Source organism: Prosopis cineraria, unplaced genomic scaffold (assembly GCF_029017545.1).
Source record: "Prosopis cineraria cultivar Desert tree isolate PC_DT_omini unplaced genomic scaffold, ASM2901754v1 PC13, whole genome shotgun sequence".
Taxonomy (NCBI): Eukaryota; Viridiplantae; Streptophyta; class Magnoliopsida; order Fabales; family Fabaceae; genus Prosopis; species Prosopis cineraria.
Window position 1 is genome coordinate 35,665,857 of NW_026555344.1, and position 20,049 is coordinate 35,685,905.

At 28.9% G+C, this 20,049-nt stretch overlaps 2 protein-coding genes across 2 annotated transcripts in view; both read right to left on the bottom strand.

Moving 5' to 3' along the window:
- Positions 1 to 6,692: 6,692 nt before the first annotated feature.
- On the bottom strand, positions 6,693 to 10,178 carry LOC129291861 (cytochrome P450 CYP82J17-like). Its single transcript, XM_054929416.1, has 2 exons — positions 9,206 to 10,178; positions 6,693 to 7,412 (listed from the first exon to the last, which is right to left on the bottom strand). Exons 1-2 carry the CDS (start codon positions 10,145 to 10,147, stop codon positions 6,768 to 6,770), a joined length of 1,587 nt encoding a protein of 528 aa, XP_054785391.1. The 5' UTR covers positions 10,148 to 10,178; the 3' UTR covers positions 6,693 to 6,767.
- Positions 10,179 to 18,609: 8,431 nt separating this feature from the next.
- The window catches only part of LOC129290065 (cytochrome P450 CYP82J17-like), a 4,716-nt gene continuing 3,276 nt past the window's right edge, over positions 18,610 to 20,049 (bottom strand). Inside the window, exon 2 of the mRNA XM_054926777.1 lies at positions 18,610 to 19,333. Coding sequence (XP_054782752.1) covers positions 18,686 to 19,333 — 648 coding nt within the window. The 3' untranslated portion in view covers positions 18,610 to 18,685. The remainder of the gene's footprint in view (positions 19,334 to 20,049) is intronic.

The following is a 20,049-nucleotide window of genomic DNA, read 5'->3' on the forward strand; positions in this document are numbered from 1 at the left end:
CCCTCTGTCAAGCCGAGACGGAAATAAGGAAGAGAAGAAAGAAAAATAAGTCTGATATGGGAGGGGTATATTGGTAATTTACAAAACTAAAGTCATAAAAATCAACTCCCTTTTTGTTTCATCAGATTCGAACTCTAGACCCAATGGATGACTTATGCATGCACTTCCACTATGCCAACACCCATTGTTGTCATAATTGTTCCAAACATAAATAAAATACACTCTAGACAAATTATTATGTGTTTATTTTTATTTTATTTACCTAGGTCATTACAATTTTAATAAATAATTTTTTTAAAAAAATAATAAATGAAATAGGAATAGTTAAAAAAATAAATATAAAAATTATTTAATATCTTATATCGCAAATGAGGTAATACTTCTTAAAATGGAGGTAATGTATAAAACCTCAGAGATTGTATAGCTTTGGCCTGTACCTCAGGGCACCGACAGTAGCCATAAATGATGCCTGCAGGTGATCTTATCATTTCCTAGTGGTTCTGATGATTCATTTCACATTGAAAATGACTTCGATCGAGAGGGGGTTAAACTTGACTAATTTATTTCACATTTAAAATGCCTTTTTTTCTATAATTTTATTCTTCAATAAATGAAAAGTGTTTATTTTAGTGAAAATTATTGGTCCATGTCAAAAAACTTATTTATAAATAAATCTTGTAAATTTTAAATACATTCAAGTTTTATAGAATTTAATGTAATTAATTTATCAGGTAAAATGATACAAATATCCTTAGACTCTTACCTTTTTGAGACTAGCATTAATTAACCACTAGTAATTGTTGACCGGTCAAATTTCATTTAGCATTGACTAGTTAAAATTGTTTTTGAAAAATATTTACGTTAAGTTATTCATATTTTAATATTTGCAAGTTTAAAACTTAAACTTCCTACGTTTATAAGTTAACCTCTTCCAGTTAAATTTCACATATTAACAAGTCTAACTTGTAAATTTTGGAAACTTTAATATGTATTCCTTTCGTCCTATTTGTAGGATTAAGAGAGAAAATTAATTTTATTTCTATTTATAGAGCACTAATACTTCACTATTTTTTATGTTCATCTTTACCTTTATACTCTTATTAAATACTAGAAAAAGTTATTAAAAATAATTATTTTTGTCCTTATTGGTGGATAAAGATAGAAACTTATTAATTATAAGGCAAGGTTAAGGAGATTTAAAGTTGTTATTAATTTTAGTAAAGTATGTTAAAAATGACTTATAAATAAGACCAAAAAGAGTAAACATTAAAGTATTTATAATATTGCAAGAGGCTAATGTAAGAAGTTTTACTTATAAATCTTGAATATTTGCTTGTTAATATATGATATTTGAATTATAAACAATAAAGTATTAATAATAATATTTTAATAAAAATATGTTTTTAAAGAAATTATTTTTGACTGATCAATGATCGCCGGTGGTCAGTCAAACCAATCAATGCTAGTCAAAGAGGTAAGAGTCTAAGGACATTTATGTCATTTTACATTATAAATTAATTACATCCAAATTCTATGAGATCACCTAAGTGTATTTTTACAAATTCATAAAATTTATTTATAAATAAGTTTCTTATATTGAACCTATTTGTAATTTTCTCTTATTTTAGATATTAATATAAATAAGGGAATTTTAGTAAAATATCGTTATATTTTTAAAATTTAGATTATTTATTAACTTTAATATGATATGTGCACATATCTAAAATGACAATTATTTTGAAATGAAATAATATAAGTATTATTTTTTAATATAAATAATATAACTATCAATTGTTGTCTACTTGTCTTGTTGACTAATGAGTTGCACCATTTATAATTTGAGTTGTTAAACTCTAAAATTAAAAAAAAAAACACAAAACACACACACAAACTTACACACACACACATATATATATATATAGTACTCTCTCCGTTTTAAATTATAAGACATTTTTAGATAAAATATCACATATCAATAAATCTCATTAAATACACTTAACAATCTTATTTTTTCAAAACAAAAATATAAATGTCCAAAAATACCCATAATTTAATATATTAAAAAGAGAAGAAATGAAAATTAATTATAGAGAGAGAAAGGGTAATATTAAAATTAATGCATTTAATGAAACATTAATATACTCAAAGTATTTTATATTTTAAAATAAAAAAATTTCTTTAAAAATATCTTATAATTTGAGATAGAAGGAGTACATGCGCGTGCGCGCGTGGGGGGGGGGGGGAACGTAATTGAAGTTGTTAAGTTTTTCTTTCTCCCGTAACAAGCAAGTGAGGAAAAAAGGACTGGGAAGACTTCCTTGATTAATTAAAAATTCTAAGCATACGAACACGTCTTATTTTTAAAATGTAGCAAATCCTTGCGCATAGAAATTTAGAAAAGATTCTAATAACAGTAAAGAGGAAGCAGCGTTGACATTAATATTTTAAAATATTTTCCTTATGTTTTGGCCGGATATAAAGGGGAAAATATTTTATTCCCAACAGAAGGATTTTACATTTTAAAATTATTTTATTTAATTCTTTGAGTAATTAAAGGGTGTTATAATACTTTTGAATAATTAAATAATTTTCCTCTTGTCTTGAAACATGGAAGATATATTAATTTTTTAGTTTTACCCAATATCACTATGATATTAATTGTAAAATTATTATGGATAAAACTGAAAAGTTACTGTAATTTTATATAATTTTAACTAAATAATATATTTTTATTAATTTACAGGATTTAATTAAAAATATTTTATATATAAAGATGAAGGAATTGTGTGTGTATATGTAAAGCTTTGGCTTGAGCCCAAGGGAAGCCACAGTAACCATAAATGACGTCTACAAGTAACCATCATGTTTCAGTGCTTTTGATAATTCATTTCACATTGAAAATGAGTCCCAGGAGTTAAATTTGATTAACTTATGTTTATTTTTAGTGAAAATTATAAATAAGTCTCATACAAAAAGGTTATTTATAAATAAATTTCATGAATTTTTGAAAATACATACAAGTTTTATAGACTTGTTATAATTAATTTATCATGTAAATTAAAATTTCTTATGCCATAATTATTATTGATATAAAAATTGTCAATTTTTTTCCCCTTCATAACAGGCAAGGGAGGGAAAACCACTGGTAAGATACTTTCTTGATTAAGAATTATTCTATTTTTAAATATCAGAGAAACTATCATGCATTTTTTTTTATTTTTATTTATAGGCAAAACTACACATTTTAAGAAGCATTTATTAATTTTTTAAAATTATCTATCATAAAATCAATGTTTATTTTCACTAGATAAATTTGTTTCATTAATTATAATCATAATTTAGTTCAAATTTTTTAATTTAAAATATAATCATTATATTTAATTAATTTTTTTACACTGTGTGAATTAATTATTTTTTCCGTGAATATATTATCAGCATATACACGTATTATTTTTTTATTTTTTAAATGTTACAAATCCTTCGGTATGAGATTCAAGAAAATATTATAATAATAAAGAAGAATCAGCAAATCTTCTTGAGAAGATTAGCCACGTGGTGCAAGTCCTTGCTTGATGGCCTGACGGAACAGAAGGGTTTAAATAATTAAATGTAAAGAAGAGAAATATTTCCGCAAGCAGAAGGATTTTATACTTTAAAATATTTTCCACAAGATTTGGATGCAAAGAAGAGAAAAATATTATGTTTACCAAACAGAACGATTTCACATTTTAAAAATTATTTTATTTAATTTTTTTCATTTATGGTGCCATTGGGATTAGCGTAGGTTTGGATTTAGTCTAAATATCTCATTTGGACATGCAAAAAATTTTATATTTGGATTTATTACTCATCCTAATTTTTTTGTAATTTCAATTTTTTTCCATATGCTAGTCGTTAAAAATTCTTGTTACTTCAAATATCATGTTTTCTTTGTATTTTTACTATTAATACCTCTATGATTTTCGATTCTTATCTCTAATTTTTGTTTTTTCGATTAAAAAATAAAGATAAACTTTTCATTCCCAATTTTTCATTTTCATTTCAAATGTCAACTCATTTATCTTCTTTTTATGAAAAATTTTAAACTACCCAAACAACATATTTTAAATACATGAATTTTAGATGTACATGAGATTTGAAATAAAGATTTAAAATCTTCATTTATTATTCGTGAGTTTAATACATGTATTTGTTTTCATGGCTTCAAACCACATTTGATTAGCATTACCATCATGGACTGTGTGTTTACATTTCTTTTATGACTATGGCCATGTTTGGTTACTCACCTTTATGGATTGTGTGTTCATATTTGTTAATTGTTCTAATAAGTCCCTATAAGTATGAATTTGATTATTTGATAATTTTATATCCCATTAGTTTTAATTAGTAATCTATTTATAATTATTTATTTCATTTATTTGCATATTTAAAATCAAGTGATAATAATTTTTGATATGATAATTTAATGGTTTAAGATTTCATTTAAAGTTATATAAAATTCTTTTATTCCAAAGTTCATTAAATTTTTATGAAGATTATTGTCTCTTTAACTTACATAATTTTTTTAAACTTTCCTTTTATTCATGTTCAATTAGTTATTATTGAGATGTTATTCACTAAAAATTATTATTTTGATCTCAGATAATGTTAGCTGATATTGTACCTTCCGCTGACCATTGATGGGCTTCAGTATTCATTTGAAGTGAGGAATTGTACATCAAGCTTCTTTTAATGTAAACTTATACCCATGCATTATATTTTGTTAATTCGTATATTAGGTGCTAAACATAAGCTATAATTAGGGTTCTCATCATATTATTTATATTTTGGTTATTTGTTGATAAAAATAGAGTTCTGTTCCTTGCTGTTGCTATTGTTTTGTAAAATGGTTGTATATTTGTTTTTGGGAGGCCTTATTGAGAGGGGAGGTTCTGCCGAAATTTTCACAAAAAGTCTAAAAATATTTTATTTATATAAAAATGTTGCAATAAATTTCAGTCCTATTTCAAATAAATTAAAATATTATATTAAAGTTTTCTTGATAAAGGTTTAAGGGATATATGTTTGTGCATATACCCCGGGGCAGATCACGTTTAATTTTTGGGATGTGACAAGGAGGAAGACGTATATTAAGAACAACTTCCAATGGAGTTGCCATGGGTAAAGTAATGCTTGTGCCTTCTCTCATGCCTGCTGGTTCATCATCATCATCTTCTACCTCCAACTCAAACTGTTGAAGCAAACGAGCAAGACTCAACACGTACACTCTCCCATGTGCCCAAAAGGGGGTTACTAAAAATGGTGACCTTCGTTGTCAATATCTACATTCTCCGTCATGAACCTCTCAGACATGAATCTTTCAGGCTGCGACCAAATATGGTTGGGTCTTTATGGAGTTTTCACACGTTGGCAAAAACTGTAGTGCCATTTGGGACATAATAACCACATATATACCAGTGTTGTGTTGCTTCATATATGGGAGACTAGGAGAGGAGCTGGTGGGTATAATCTTAGAGTTTCTTTGAGAATGGCTTGAAGTTAAATTTGGTTTCTGATATCTGAAGTTTGGACCCATCTTTGTTTGCCAACGTGAAGATCAATCTCCACCTGGGCACGCTTTAGGACATTGCTTGTTGTTCAACAGTGGCTAGGATCCATGTCAAGCTGATGGAGGTTGACTTTGATCCAGCTATGATCAGATTCTACAAACATTTATTGCGAGAAATCATCTGCAAGTTATTGTATGATGTTCTCTCATTCATTGAAATGATATGTGTTCATCAATGTGTGATTATCAATCAATTGACAACTCCATAAGTTGTTATAATACTTAAACTAGCTATTTTTTTATATCACACTTGAAAAATGTCATAAACGAAATTTTTCTTAATAAAAAAATAATAAAAGAATAAATTATCTATTAAACTATAGGCTCAGGAAAGTATGGGACCTTAAACTCATTTTTAATGCAATATTTCTCTTCAACTTTTAAAAATGATACTATCTAATCCCTCTTGTTAACAAAAATTAATTTTAAATGTTAGTTGACCATAAATAACAAAATATAACAACTAAAATTTTCTTGGTCCTTTTGTACATTTTTTTGAGTTCTTGTTTGTAGTTTTTGTCCTTTTTTAAATTTTTTGGGTCTCTTCTATCATTTTTTGATTAATTAATTATCAAAGGAAATTTTATTAATAAGAAGGGCAAGATTATACTTTTTTTAAAAGTTGAAAAAATGTTACATAAAAAATAAGTTTAGGTTTTCAAACACTTTTGAAGTTATAATTTTGGGACTAATTTTGTTGTATAATACCCTATACTTAAATCTTTAGTTCAAGTTAGTTAAAATTGACTAATTTTTTCACACTTGAAAATTATTCCAAAAGTATATATACTATAATGTCTACACATCATATATCTACTATAATGTCTACACGTTATCTAATCCCTAAAATAATATAACCATTGCTTGTCTACTTGTTGTGATAAATGAGTTGCATTATTTGTAAATTGAGTTGACTTTAGATAATTAGATTATATTCCTACACCCAAATATATATATATATATATATATAGTAAGATTCAGTCGCACATACATAAATGATTGATTACTCTCTTCTTATCTCTCTCTCTCTTTCATTCCTCCTAAAGTTTTTTTTTTAAATCTTATAATTTATAAATCGACCATCTTAGAATAAAGGTAATAATTAATTACTGGTACAACGTACTTTGCTTATTTTCGAAGAGTTGAATGCAAAATAAGGTTAAGAATTATTGGACAATAACATCTGATATTGATGAGACGAAAGACGTGGAGTTAGCACAACCTCCAATGGAATTGCCTTCGGCAAAGTAAAGCTGGCACCTTCTTTCATGTCCACTGGTTCATGACCTACGCTCTCCAACTCAAACCCTTGAAGCAAACGAGCAAGAGTCAACACACTCACTTGCATTGCTAAACTCGAACCAGGACAAGCCCTTCTCCCAAGCCCAAAAGGAAGGTACTGAAAATGGTGACCTTCATGATCAATATCTCCTTTCTCTGTAATGAACCTCTCAGGCATGAATCTTTCAGGCTGCGACCAAATGGTCGGGTCTCTATGGAGTTTCCATATGTTGGCAAACACTCTGGTGCCTTTTGGGACGTAATAGCCGCAAATATAACAGTTTTGGGTTGCTTCATGAGGGACTAAGAGAGGAGCTGGAGGGTATAATCTTAGGGTTTCTTTGAGAATGGCTTGAAGGTAAATTAGGTTTTTGATATCTGAGATTTGGACCCATCTTTTCTTGCCTACGTGACGATCAATCTCCTCCTGGGCAAGCTTCAGGACGTGCTTATTGTTCACCAATAATGATAGGATCCATGTCAAGGTGATGGAGGTTGTGTCTGCTCCAGCTAAGATCAAATTCTACATACATGTAAAATCAAGTGTGTTAGTCTGATTTTCAAGATATGTTTGTTTTTTTTTTTAAAATAAAAAAAACTTACTTGAGTAAATATTTTGGATTTAACTGCTTTAAAAACTGTTCTTATTTTTTTAAAAAATAAAAACATCTTAGAATTATTTTCATTTTTTTTGGTAAACTTATTTTCATTTTTTTAAAGAACACTGCATTTAATTATTGTAAACTATATTTAACTATGGCCTACCACTATATATCATAGGCCATTAGTATGTATTACTATTGGCCAATTTCTTAACGCTAAAATTATTTTCCAATTAACATAATGAAACAGATTTTTTATTGTTTTGTTTCGAAAAATAATTTTTTAAAAATTAGTTAATAGAATAATCTTAAAAAATAAAAAATAGGAACAACACCAACCAAGCCCTAAATCTAATGTTCACTGAAACCCTTTCTGATTTTCAGTAGTGCTTGACATCAATTCAAACCTCCTTAAGTTCTATAATACATTCTCATGAACAGATGAACTGTTTTAATCTAATAATTAAATTGTGTGAACGATTAAATAAAATAATTATATATGTCCACGGTTTGGGGGGAGCCCGTAGACTAGTCAACCCGTTAAACATGGAGAGAGTCTATATATATATATATATATATATATATATTTATCTGTGTTAACTTGGAGATTATCTAGAAGCGAACCATAAAGCGAAGTTTTGGGAGCATTGAGCAGCTCTTGATAATGTAGTTTTGGGAGAATTAAGATTATCTAATTCCTTTTGGACCATTTTTCTCAATTATTGTCCCTTGTATAATTGTATTTGTACCTCGCGGCAAGTCTTCCAGAAACTGATTAACTAACTAGAAATCACCCCCTCAACAATGCAAATAAGACAACAATACAACAACAGGCTAAATGCCTGTAAAATAAGGGAAGCACTATTGATCTTTAAAGCATTAAAATTTTAAAATAGGAAACACAAAATTGTTGTCCATGAAATTACTTCTGTTACAACATTAAAAAAGTGTTCCCTATTTTAATGGGAAACAAAAAATAAATGTTTGTATTTAAATTTTTGCAACATTTAAGAACTATTTCATATTTATTTCTTATGCATAAAACCGTTGACTTTCATTTTTTATATTTTTTAATAATTTTTTATTATTTTATTTATTAAATAAATTAATTCAAAAAATAATTTAAAATTTATCTCTATATATAATATTTCTCACTATTATAGCTAGAAGTGCAAGATTTGGATCTAAGAGGGGGGAATTATTAAATTTTGGCTATTTTCTGTAATAAAGTAAAAATGTTGCAGCATTTGTTATTTTGTAATTCTAAAATTTTGAAAAATAAAACATCGAATATCTAATAATTTATAAATTTCATAAAAAATATTTTTCATTAGAAGGAGAGGATATAATATGTTGACCTTCAAAACTTTCAGTAGATTGTTGTAATAATTTGTTAATTTATTTTTTTGGTGAGGATAATTTGTTAATTTACAAATGAAACGTGACAAAGTACACTGCAAATAATCCAAAATTTGAGAAGAATTGTTCACACAAAATTTTTTGAAAGTTTTTATAAAATAAATTATTAGACCAAAATGCTACATGAGAGTCACTTGGATAAGTTTAAATTTTAAAAAACAAATAATATAAATTATTAAAAGTCAAACAAGAAATTAAAATTCGTTTGTTTTATATTTTTGGCCAAAAGAAAATTAATTTGCTTAATTGTTTTGGTATTAAGAAAGAATGTCAAACAAGAAATTAAAGAACATACAAGAACATTTGCTTTGATGATGGTGTCACGTGCATGGCCAAAGGTAGAGTACTCGTCGTCTTCAATCACAGAAAGCATCAAGTCAATGAAATCCTGCTTCTCACTGAACTCTTTCTTCTTCACACGATGCTCTTCAATCCAACTCGACGCAAGACAATCCAAATCATTTGCAATCTTCTTCATCGATCTAAAAACTTTCCCTTCACCACCAAACCATCCCAGAAACGGAATCAAATCTGAAGGAACAAAGTCCCCAGAAATATGCATAAAATCCTTTATAAGCTTCACAACCCTACGTGCCTCTTCATCATCCACATCCTTCAAATTCCCAAAATACCTCTTCCCTGCAATCATCCTCGTGATTATGTTCAGAGTCAATCTCTCCAACCACTCGCTAATCACAACCTTACCCTTATTACCATCTCCGAGATACGAGTACAAGTCACTGATGAAATCATAAATCTCACTTTCATATATATGCCTCAACGATTCGAGTCTTCGAGTTGACAGGAGCTCGAGCATGATGAGCTTCTTCAATTTGCGCCAATACGGGCCGTCTGGCGCAGACCCGAATGAGGCATAGTTGTAATTGAGGTAGACGCCATGGCTGGACCTTGGGCGAGCGGCTAGGGTTTTGTCGTTGGTGGTGAAGCAGTCTTTAATGGCGTCTTGGCTGCTAACGACGAGAGCAGGGAAGGCTCCGAGACGGAGGGTGAAGATGGGGCCGTACTTGTCTGCAAAAGAACCTAAGGTGTGGGCGAGAGGAGCTTGAGCTCCAAGAAGATGAAGATGGCCTATTAAGGGTAAGGCTCCGGAAGGTTCTGGTGCTACCATGCCTTTGGCTGTGTGATTTGGTGAGTTTTTCTGAGCTCTGATCCATACAAGTAGGGACAAAAGTAGGGTTACGATTGCTGTTAGTGTTAGGATAGAGAGGAGATCCATTATGGCTTCTCTCTTTCCGTCTTGGATTAGATGTTTTGAGAAGATGACATGTTTTATATGTGTTTATATATATATATATATATATATATATATACAAACAGATATATGGCTTAAGACAAAGGGCAGGCACAATATTGATTATGAGGGAGAATGACACTAAAGTCTTGAAAAAAAGAATTGATGACAGTTAACTACTTGACAAAAATTTCTTAAAAAAATAGTTACAAATATTTATTTAGACATTGTAGCAGAGTGCAAAAACAAAAATTTCAATTGTAAATTGATATCTACATTTAAAATTTAAATATTTTATTTCTAATTGATACTCTTTGAATTTACAATTAATTTAGTCAATATTTGCAGCTGATTTTTTAAAATTTTATCAGGACTTAATTATCATTAATTCTCTTTTCTTATGACTTAACTGTTATATTACCTAATGATAATAAAGGCCTAGGACGATAACAAACAGAAAAAGTTGTAATGCATACACTACTATAATACACACTGCCGTCCTCCCTAAATAATTGTCGTCTTTAGGAGTTTGGTTTTGTCATCTCTCAACAAAATCTGTGAATCAAACCGTTGAATTTACCACTTATATCTTATGTTTTTTAAATGTAGTATTTAAACAAGTGGAAACAAGTACTGTTAAAACAATTTTGAAAATTATAAAGGTAATTATTTTAAATTTTCTAAATGTAACAAATCGAATAGTCCTATGTGATCGATATTTATTTTGTAACTTTTTGACTTACAAATATTGGAGTGTCGAGCAGCATGTAAATTAAATTACAACATAATGAAAAAAAATAGCAGAACAGTTTGGAATCCTGAAAGGTTTGGAGCTTTTGGTGATTGTGCCGAGGCTATCAATTCAATCACAAGTCATCCTTTCAAGATTTAATACAAGAAACCATTACTATGATCAATAGAAATCGGGATGTCTCTATTAACTTTTTATGTATAGAGAATCCGATAGCATTGCAAATAGTTTGTAGCTACCTAGGAAATTAAGTCGTGAGCTAATTTGAGTTTTATACATCTTTTATAAAAATCACGTACCTTTCATTTTAAAGGTAGTGGTTGATGAAAAATGTTTATTTTCTTCTGGCTTTGTTTGTTTAATACTCTTGTGTTTTAGTCTTTTATGTTTATCAATTTCTATTAAAAAAGATGCAATGCTTTGTCCAACCCTCATTTTCCATTGAAGATACCACGCTCTAGTGGAGTAGCGTGCAAGAAAGTTCATCAAGTGCTTCCCCTAAAATCTGCCTCCAAAATTTGAAGTCAAAAGTCTTATTTGATAAATAATTCAACTTATTAAAACTTTTAATATATATATATATATATATATATATAATCCTTTTTTTTATAGTTCTTTGATTTGGACAAATTCAAGCATTGTCATACCCAAATAAGATAACTTTTCCAAATGTGATTTTCTACCTTCACATAGACTTTTGATATATCAGTCTTTTGTATTATATACCATCATATCATTATAAATTTTTATAGATAGAACAAAGAGTATGGGAGTCAATTTAACTTTTTATTTTTTTTAAATATATTTTGTATAATCGCTTTTGCTACAAAAGCATTGCTGAATGAAAATTAAAAAAAAAATTAGAGGATTTATTTTTTCATTCAATGACGGGAGCAGATTATATTCAATCTCCTGATGAAATCCTATAAAGTCTCTGGAATTTAAAAAAAAATGTCTCAGAAGAACTTACACTTCATAAAAAAGAGAAAGATTTCACCTTACTCAATTATCCTATTAATATGAAAAATTTATAGTAAGTAGAATTATTTATAAAAATTGGATATAAATAATATAATATTAAAAATGTGCCTGAATTCTCTGTAAAAATGGAGAAGAGGACATTTTAGTTATTAAAAGGCTAGAAGCCGGATAGAATCAGATGTGGGAGGAAGGGGGTCTTAAGAAAACGACGAAAAGCTTAGAGAAATTGGGGCATTTTATGAGTGAGAACGACCCCGAAAGTGGAAACCTATGAGAATAATTGAGCTGCAATATAAAGTTCACGATAAAGATTCTCATCACCTAAAGGTTCGAAACTATTATGTATATAACAATTCAATTGAGAAAGATCTGCTCGTTATTCTTAGTGTTTCTGGGGGAGATATTCGCTGTCAGCAAAGCCCATTCTTTATATTTAAAATAAATAAATTGATTTAATTTTGGCCTTTGACAAAATTAAGGCAAAATTTCAATTTTGTTTTGGAGTACATTTTCAGCATTTTTTTAATATAATAATTACTAGTGGTGCCATATACATTTATTTATACAAAACCCATGATAACATAAAATTAAAACATCCTTTTACGCAAACAAAGAAGTCAACGGTCCATTCTTTTCCTTAGCTTCAAGTAAATTGCACATAAGGATGTTCAATATAATAACGGTTTTGATTTCATTTGTATTAGCTTGAGCCATAACGCAGTAAAATGAATTGTAGTTTTACTAGATAAAATGTTATTTGTAATAAATCAGATTTAAATTCATATTTACTTTTAAAAGAAAAACTAAAATTTATAAAATCATAAATTCATATGCACAAATTGATTAACGATGGGATTAAGAAAAATAACTACAATTCAACTACATCCTCCTTTTTTTTATTGCATATACTCCCCTCCAATCCATATTACAAAGACACTTTCAACAATCTCAACAGAACTAATGAAAATTAGTTAGGCTATTAACTTTATTTAAAAATAAAATAAACTTATAATTTGACCCATATTTAAATGAAAAAATTTTAAATTTACATTATATTCTTTCTCGTTAATGAGTTTAAATAGAGGAAATATTGAAAAATGTAATTGATATCCCATAATGTACCTTATATTAAAGACTAAAAGATATTTCTAGAAGATGCCCTCTAATAGAGACAGGAGGAAGTAGCTATCTATTGGGAATATAAATACTGTTTCATTATATTGTGAGGAATTATTCTCTTTTGATAGACTCAACTCTTAATCCTTTTTTTCCCCTAATTAAATCATCTAGGCGTGTCTTGCGTAATCGATAAATTAGCTTAGTCCATTTTGTCTAATACAACTTGACAAGTTTTATTCCATCATAAGCAAGTGAAGGAAAGGGGATTCCATTCCTTGATTAAAAATTCTATAAAATAGGGAGGAGACTAACGACAGACACAGCCAAATTTTGCGGTGGACGCTACCCTTTAAAATTAATTACTTTTTTTAATCATCTTTAATAGAGTTAATTAATTATTACATTTCTAAAATAGCATGGGTGAGTATTATTCAAACAAACAGAAATAAATAAATAAATAAACATAGGTAATTTTTAAAAATGATCATGACTTTTTTATTAAATTTTACAAATGACCTTCTATTAATATCATGAAAATGAACCTTGTAAATATTAAAACTAAATAATGGAGTAATGTTATACATATAGGGTTAATGAGCAAAATAGAACCTAAACTCTTGCTCAAAAAGCGCTTTAAACTTTGAACTCTTAAAATAAGCAAAATAAAATCTAAACTTTTAGATTTATAATAAATTAAATCCTACCATTATCTTCTTTGATGTCATTACTGTTCACCATAGGTCTTAGTTAATTAGCACCACAGATCCTTAACTATTACACGAGTAGCATCCTAGACCTTGAACTTTGAAATTTGGAGCAAATTACCTCTATCGTTTATATATAGAAAGTTAACTATTATATAGACTAAATTAGCCTTAGCATAGTTCATCACGGTAAATGCATCGTTGGCTATGGTAAACGACCCATAATTTTGTAAAATAATATTTTTTGTCTTTTTTTTTTTGCAATGTTTTCAAATGATTGGTATCATATGCTTCTGTATACTCTACAACTCTGATTTAGTCTTATTATGAATAATATTCATTTATTTAATGGCAAAAACTTGGGATCCCATTTGAAAAGAAATTTAAGTATCATAGCATTTTATGGAAGCATGAAATACCAATTATTTGGAAAACATCACAAAAAAAGAGGACAAAAATATCATTCCACAAAATTATGGGTCATTCACCATAACCAACAATGTATTCACCGCAACGAACCACGCTGAGGCTAAATTGGTTTACATAATAATTAATGTTCTATACATAAACAATATGAGAATAGTTTAGGGTTCATGGTGCTAATTAATTAGGGTCCACAATGAACAGGACGGTTTAATTTGCTATAAATTTAAAAGTTTAGGGTTTATTTTGCATATTTTAAGAGTTCAGAATTATAGGTTTAGGACACTTTTCCAGCAAGAGTTGAGGATCTATTTTACTTATTAACCCTATATATATATATATATATATATAATTAGAAGTCATGCTATATATTTTTATTCATAAGCCATTAACAATTTGAATTTTTTGTGAAGCTAGCAAAGTACTATATATTAATATATAATCTTTTTTTTATTGTTCTCATCACAAAACCATCCTCTTCTATTGTTTTTGACCTTTTTGTCATTATTACACATACAAAAGACAGTAATTTTAAGGAGATAACTATTTATGCCTTTTCCTAAAAATGCAATTTCACGTGTATTGGCAAACAAACAAGTATTAGAGTAAGACTTGTAAATTACAGCAAGATGTAGAAATAGAGCAAAAGAAGGAATAGAAAGGTGAAGAAAATAAAGGTGTCACACCCCGAAAACAGAGAATGACCAGTACAAGATATGAACCATTTCACATTTCCCTTAAACCCTAAATTGAGAAATCATTTCATTTTAAAACATAGTTGAATTTGCACTGAAAATTATAACATACATAATAAAAATTATTATAATAAAAGTTTCAATATTTTTGTAAAAATTTCAGTAAAACCTCACCTATAAATAAGATTTTCCAAAATTTCTAATCTGTCAATATTTTACACAAAATATAATATCAATAAGGAGCTCAGCTCCTTCCAGCTAGTAAACAACATATATCAAAATAAAAACCTAGCTATAAGCTATGTTGGAGCAACTAACCTTACTTTCAAAATAAAATGCATCAGTTCAAATATTTAAGTCAAGAGGAGATAATGCTAAGTGAAATACCACCCAAAACAATTTTATGCCTTTTAGAGGTCAGCAGTAGGGCCAGCGTCAACTAATGAATCTGACAAGGGTAATGCTAACTAAATGTGGCTCAGAGCCATGAAATCAAACGCAAGTATTAGATCCACGTACAACAAATATGATAATAGAGCTCATGAAATTCAAACTAGCTAGTCATTAACCATGGCATGCTAAGGGCTAATGGAGCTGCTGTTAGCCATCAATGTTCTGTCTAAAGTCCCATTCTAAATTCATTTTCAAACATAAAAGAAAATCATCACTTTTAAAGTCAAACTTACATAAATAGTTTTGAGAATTAAAAACTTACCAAAATAAAATTTCATATCTAACATCCATGTCTGGCATATACTAAGTAACCCAAAAATAACCAAAGTTGATAAAAATAATCTCATCAATTTTGAAAGTATCCTTTATATAAAAAAAATCACATGCACATGCCATAATTCAAATATCATTCAACATCTCATTATAATTTTTCAAGACAAAAACAATTTAATTAATAAAGTATTAAATACACAATATAATTGTTATTAAATGATCCATGTAAAAAAATTATTTTGGAAAAAGAATTTTATTGATAATTTAGTTGGGATACTATGCATTTACCCACTATTTTTCAAGGTTCAATATCTCTTCTTACAACCTCAATCAATTTTCTCTTTCTCCAAACAACCTATATATAAAATATAATAATATTTTAATAAGCTTCCTACAAGTCCATAACTCCCTTTCAACATCAATACAACCAAAATCAATCAAAATTTTGTTTTAAGTTCCCTAAGCATCATTATTTATATCACTTAAAAGTTAACTACCAAGAGTTATAAAATTCCAAGATCTCAGAATTTGCACAGTATAGTTTCACCATGTTACTTTGGCCATAGTTCATTTCTCGATTTTTTCTTTTTAAATATGATTTCCATTTAGATCTTTATATCCAGCAGTTCATCTGCGTAATTTTCAACCAACTCAATAAAACTTTTTAACCTTTGAATCACTTACCCAACAATTCCTAAACACTCGCAATTAGATTCATCATGCTTTTCCAATTCAAGTCCTACATCCAACGCTGAGATTAAATCTTAACTTGTCATCCCAAATTTTTTTTCCATCACCAACAATTAACTATAACTAAGAGTGTGACTACTTACATACACCCCATTTAATCACCATAAAAATTTAAAATTTTTCTACAACCCATTTTATCGAACAGCATAGGTGCACCTTCTAAATTATGCTATAAACAGCACCATAGTTTATAATCACCCACCATATAACTCCCAAGAACTAAATTAATTATATACTAGCTTCATAACCCAATTTCTTCACAGCACCAAGCTCAAATTTACAAAATAACATTTCTTAAGAGATAAACGAGATTATAGGAAATACATAACCTACGAAGCTCCTTCTAATACACATTTAATCAAACACATTATAGGTATTAATTTTCAAATTTTAATTCTAAGCTTTTGGCTTTAAATCCCATCTCAACAATCTACAATATAACTTTTGGGTTTGTTATTTTATTGTTTATATATCTTTTTTAATCAAATTTTCCAGCAAGAGTCAATTAAACCCAAGAAGAACTCAACCTAGACTATCCTCATATTAAATCATATCCTCCCAACTGAGACACACACGGCAGCAGAACAAATAATAGGGGAAAATTTTAAAATCTCAGCCACTTAAACGGGTACACACATGAAATTGACAAGAAACAAGGTTCGAAGCTTCAAACCTGAATCATCCACAAAGAAGGGGAAGAGGAAGAAATCGACGGAAGTAGGGGAAAGAGTCATGAAACCATGGCAGCACACACAGCAACGCACAGACAGAGCAGGAATAAGGAGGGAATTTCCTGCCACTCACACTCTCCGATGGCAGCAGCGAGAATGGAAAAAAAAAAAAAAAACTGTGACTTCAACAAAACCTCCACCACAGCAGCGATCATCAGTGACAACATGCAGGGAAGGAAGACGAGATTCCAGCTGGTGTTGCAAGACAGCACGAGCACCATAGCCCGCGGAGACGCCAAGAACGGTGGAGGAGTGCAATGGCGGTGCAGAATCAGAACATTCGTGTCGGTGAAGGGAAGGAAAGAAACGAACTCGCGAATGCTCTGTTTTCGCATCAGGGATATAAATTCTGAACAAAATAATAGAATAATTGTGAAAACTATAAGAAATGACACAAGAAAAATGTACAAGAAAAGGCACAAAGTTTTTCCATAATCTAAAACAAACTAAAACCACACTTTTTTCTTGATAAAATTCAAACTCTAGACCAAAAAAAATATTAGATAAGTTCCTCTAAACTACTACTCTCTACTTACTATAAAATTAATTTAAATAAAATATCTATTAGGAGAAAAATTAATTTATGTTAATTTAAAAAAAAAATTGGGTCATTACAAAAGGAACGGAGAGAATGAATTTGTGGATATTTTATTAATTAGCTCCTTAGCATTTCGCTAATTGGAAACTATTTCTTGATTTGTCAGAGAGAATTCAACTGGATAAAATCTCACTGCGTCAAATTAAAGTGTAGAAGATTTTGCTTCTAATGAGAGTAAAAGAAAGTTCCCAATTAAAATAAAAATCATTTTGCTTAATTTTATATGCATAAAATATACTCCATAAAATATTAACTAAATTATACATTACTCCCCTGAATTTTGGATCACGTACACATGACCTACTTAACCTTTAAAACTTTATAGTGAACCCTCCTCGACTCTTATATTTATGCAGATAACTCTACTTGATTAATTTTATATATTAATTATTTACATATAACTTAAAGTTTAGGAGGTTATCCATATATCAATCAAAGTTTGGGGGCTTAAATGCACACAAAATAAAGTTTAAAGTGGTATATACAAGCTCAGTGGTGATCTAAACTATAAAACAATTAAAATTAGAGTAATTTCATCACACCATTAAATTCTAACAAACGTCTATTAGTTTTCTAAAAAAAAGTGGGGCTTTATGTGCAATTTTTATCAAATTTCACTCTCCCTCCTCCTACTACTTTTATTCAGTGAAAATTACATATTAAACCTCAATTTAACAGACATTTATTTAAACTTAATGATGAGATTGAAATTGTTCTAACTTTAATTGTTTATGGTTTGAAATGTACCTTTTAAAAGTTATAAAGTTCAAATCACTCCCAAATTTATAGTTTAAAGTTCAAATGCATATTAATCCTATAGGATTAATAAATATAATGGACAGGAATTATTCACATAAACCTAAAAGCAGGTTTATTATCAAGTTTTAAAGATTAAAAGGGTTATTTGTATGTGGTTCAAAGTTTGAGGGAGTTTTGCATAATTTAGCCTAAAATATTTAATAATAGTAGTTTTAATCACTCCATAAAATGTATGTATATATATGTTATTGTTTACAACAGTTATTGAATGCAAATGGTGTCGTAGTTAAGAATTTGAGGACAATAATGAGTGATATTGATGAGACAAAAGTCGTGGAGTGAGGAGAACTTCCAATGGAGTCTCCTTAGGCAAAGTAAAGCTGGAGCCTTCTTTCATGTCCACTGGTTCATCGCCTACGGCCTTCAACTCAAACCCTTGAAGCAAACGAGCCAGACTCAGCAAACTCACTTGCATGGCAAAACTAGAACCAGGACATGCCCTTCTTCCGGACCCAAAAGGGAGGTACTGAAAATGGCGACCTTCATGATCAACATCTCCATTATTTTCTGTAATAAACCTCTCAGGCATGAACTTCTCAGGCTGTGACCAAATGGATGGGTCTCTATGGAGTTTCCACACGTTGGCAAAAACTCTGGTGCCTTTTGGGACGTAATAGCCAGAGATATAACAGTCTTGTGTTGCTTCATGGGGTATTAAAAGAGGACCTGGTGGGTATAATCTTAAGGCTTCTTTGAGAATGGCTTGAAGGTAAATTAGGTTTTTGATATCTGAAGTTTGGACCCATCTTTGCTTGCCTACGTGATGATCGATCTCCTCTTGGGCACGCTTTAGAACGTGTTTGTTGTTCAATAATAAGGCTAGGGTCCATGTCATGCCGAGGGAGGTTGAGTCCGCTCCTGCTAAGATCAGATTCTACAAACATGAAAAGAATCTAATGATGTGAGAGTCATTTGAATAAATTAATAAATTTTAAAAATAAAAAAATTATAAATGAATCAAATATGATAAAAAAATAAAGATAATGAAAATGATTAGTCATTTAACCAATCAAGTCATGTTTCAAGAGTTAGTGGTCCAACTGTGTATGGTTATATATTAGGATCAACCTAGTCACAATTACGATAATATAATATAATTAAACTATACTAATGTTCATATATAACCGTGAAAAAGAATAATATATAATAAAAAAGGACGTTTCTTTACTAGTAAATGAAATATAATAACATATAATCTAACAAAATAGAGTTACTAAAGCATGAATTTGATAGACTGTTATTACACTGACCTCTCTTTCATTTGCTAAAATATGGAGACCTGCTTTTATTTCAAAACCTACACTTTAGTGTTAATTGTTAACAAAATTAGAATATTCCAATAAAGATTTCTAAAATACTTCATTTTTATTTGTAATTATCTTGAAAATTTAAAATTAATATTTGTCTTTATAATTTAATTGTCTATTCTCTCTTCTGATTTTAGAAACTTTGAATAATTAAGTATGTCAATATTAAATAAATAACTTAAAACGTTTGTGTAAAAAATAATGATTTTTTAAAAAAATAAATATAAATTACTTAAATAAATTTCTTATTTAAATATTATTTTATTTCAAGCCAAAAAAAATC

What these genes read in the sequence shown, in the direction of transcription:
- LOC129291861 (XM_054929416.1), bottom strand. Translation starts at nt 10,147, where the DNA reads ATGGATCTCCTCTCTATCCTAACACTAACAGCAATCGTAACCCTACTT. An exon ending in TCATCAAAGCAAATGTTCTT is followed by an intron (nt 7,413 to 9,205) that starts GTATGTTCTTTA and finishes ACATGTATGTAG; the next exon opens with AATTTGATCTTAGCTGGAGC.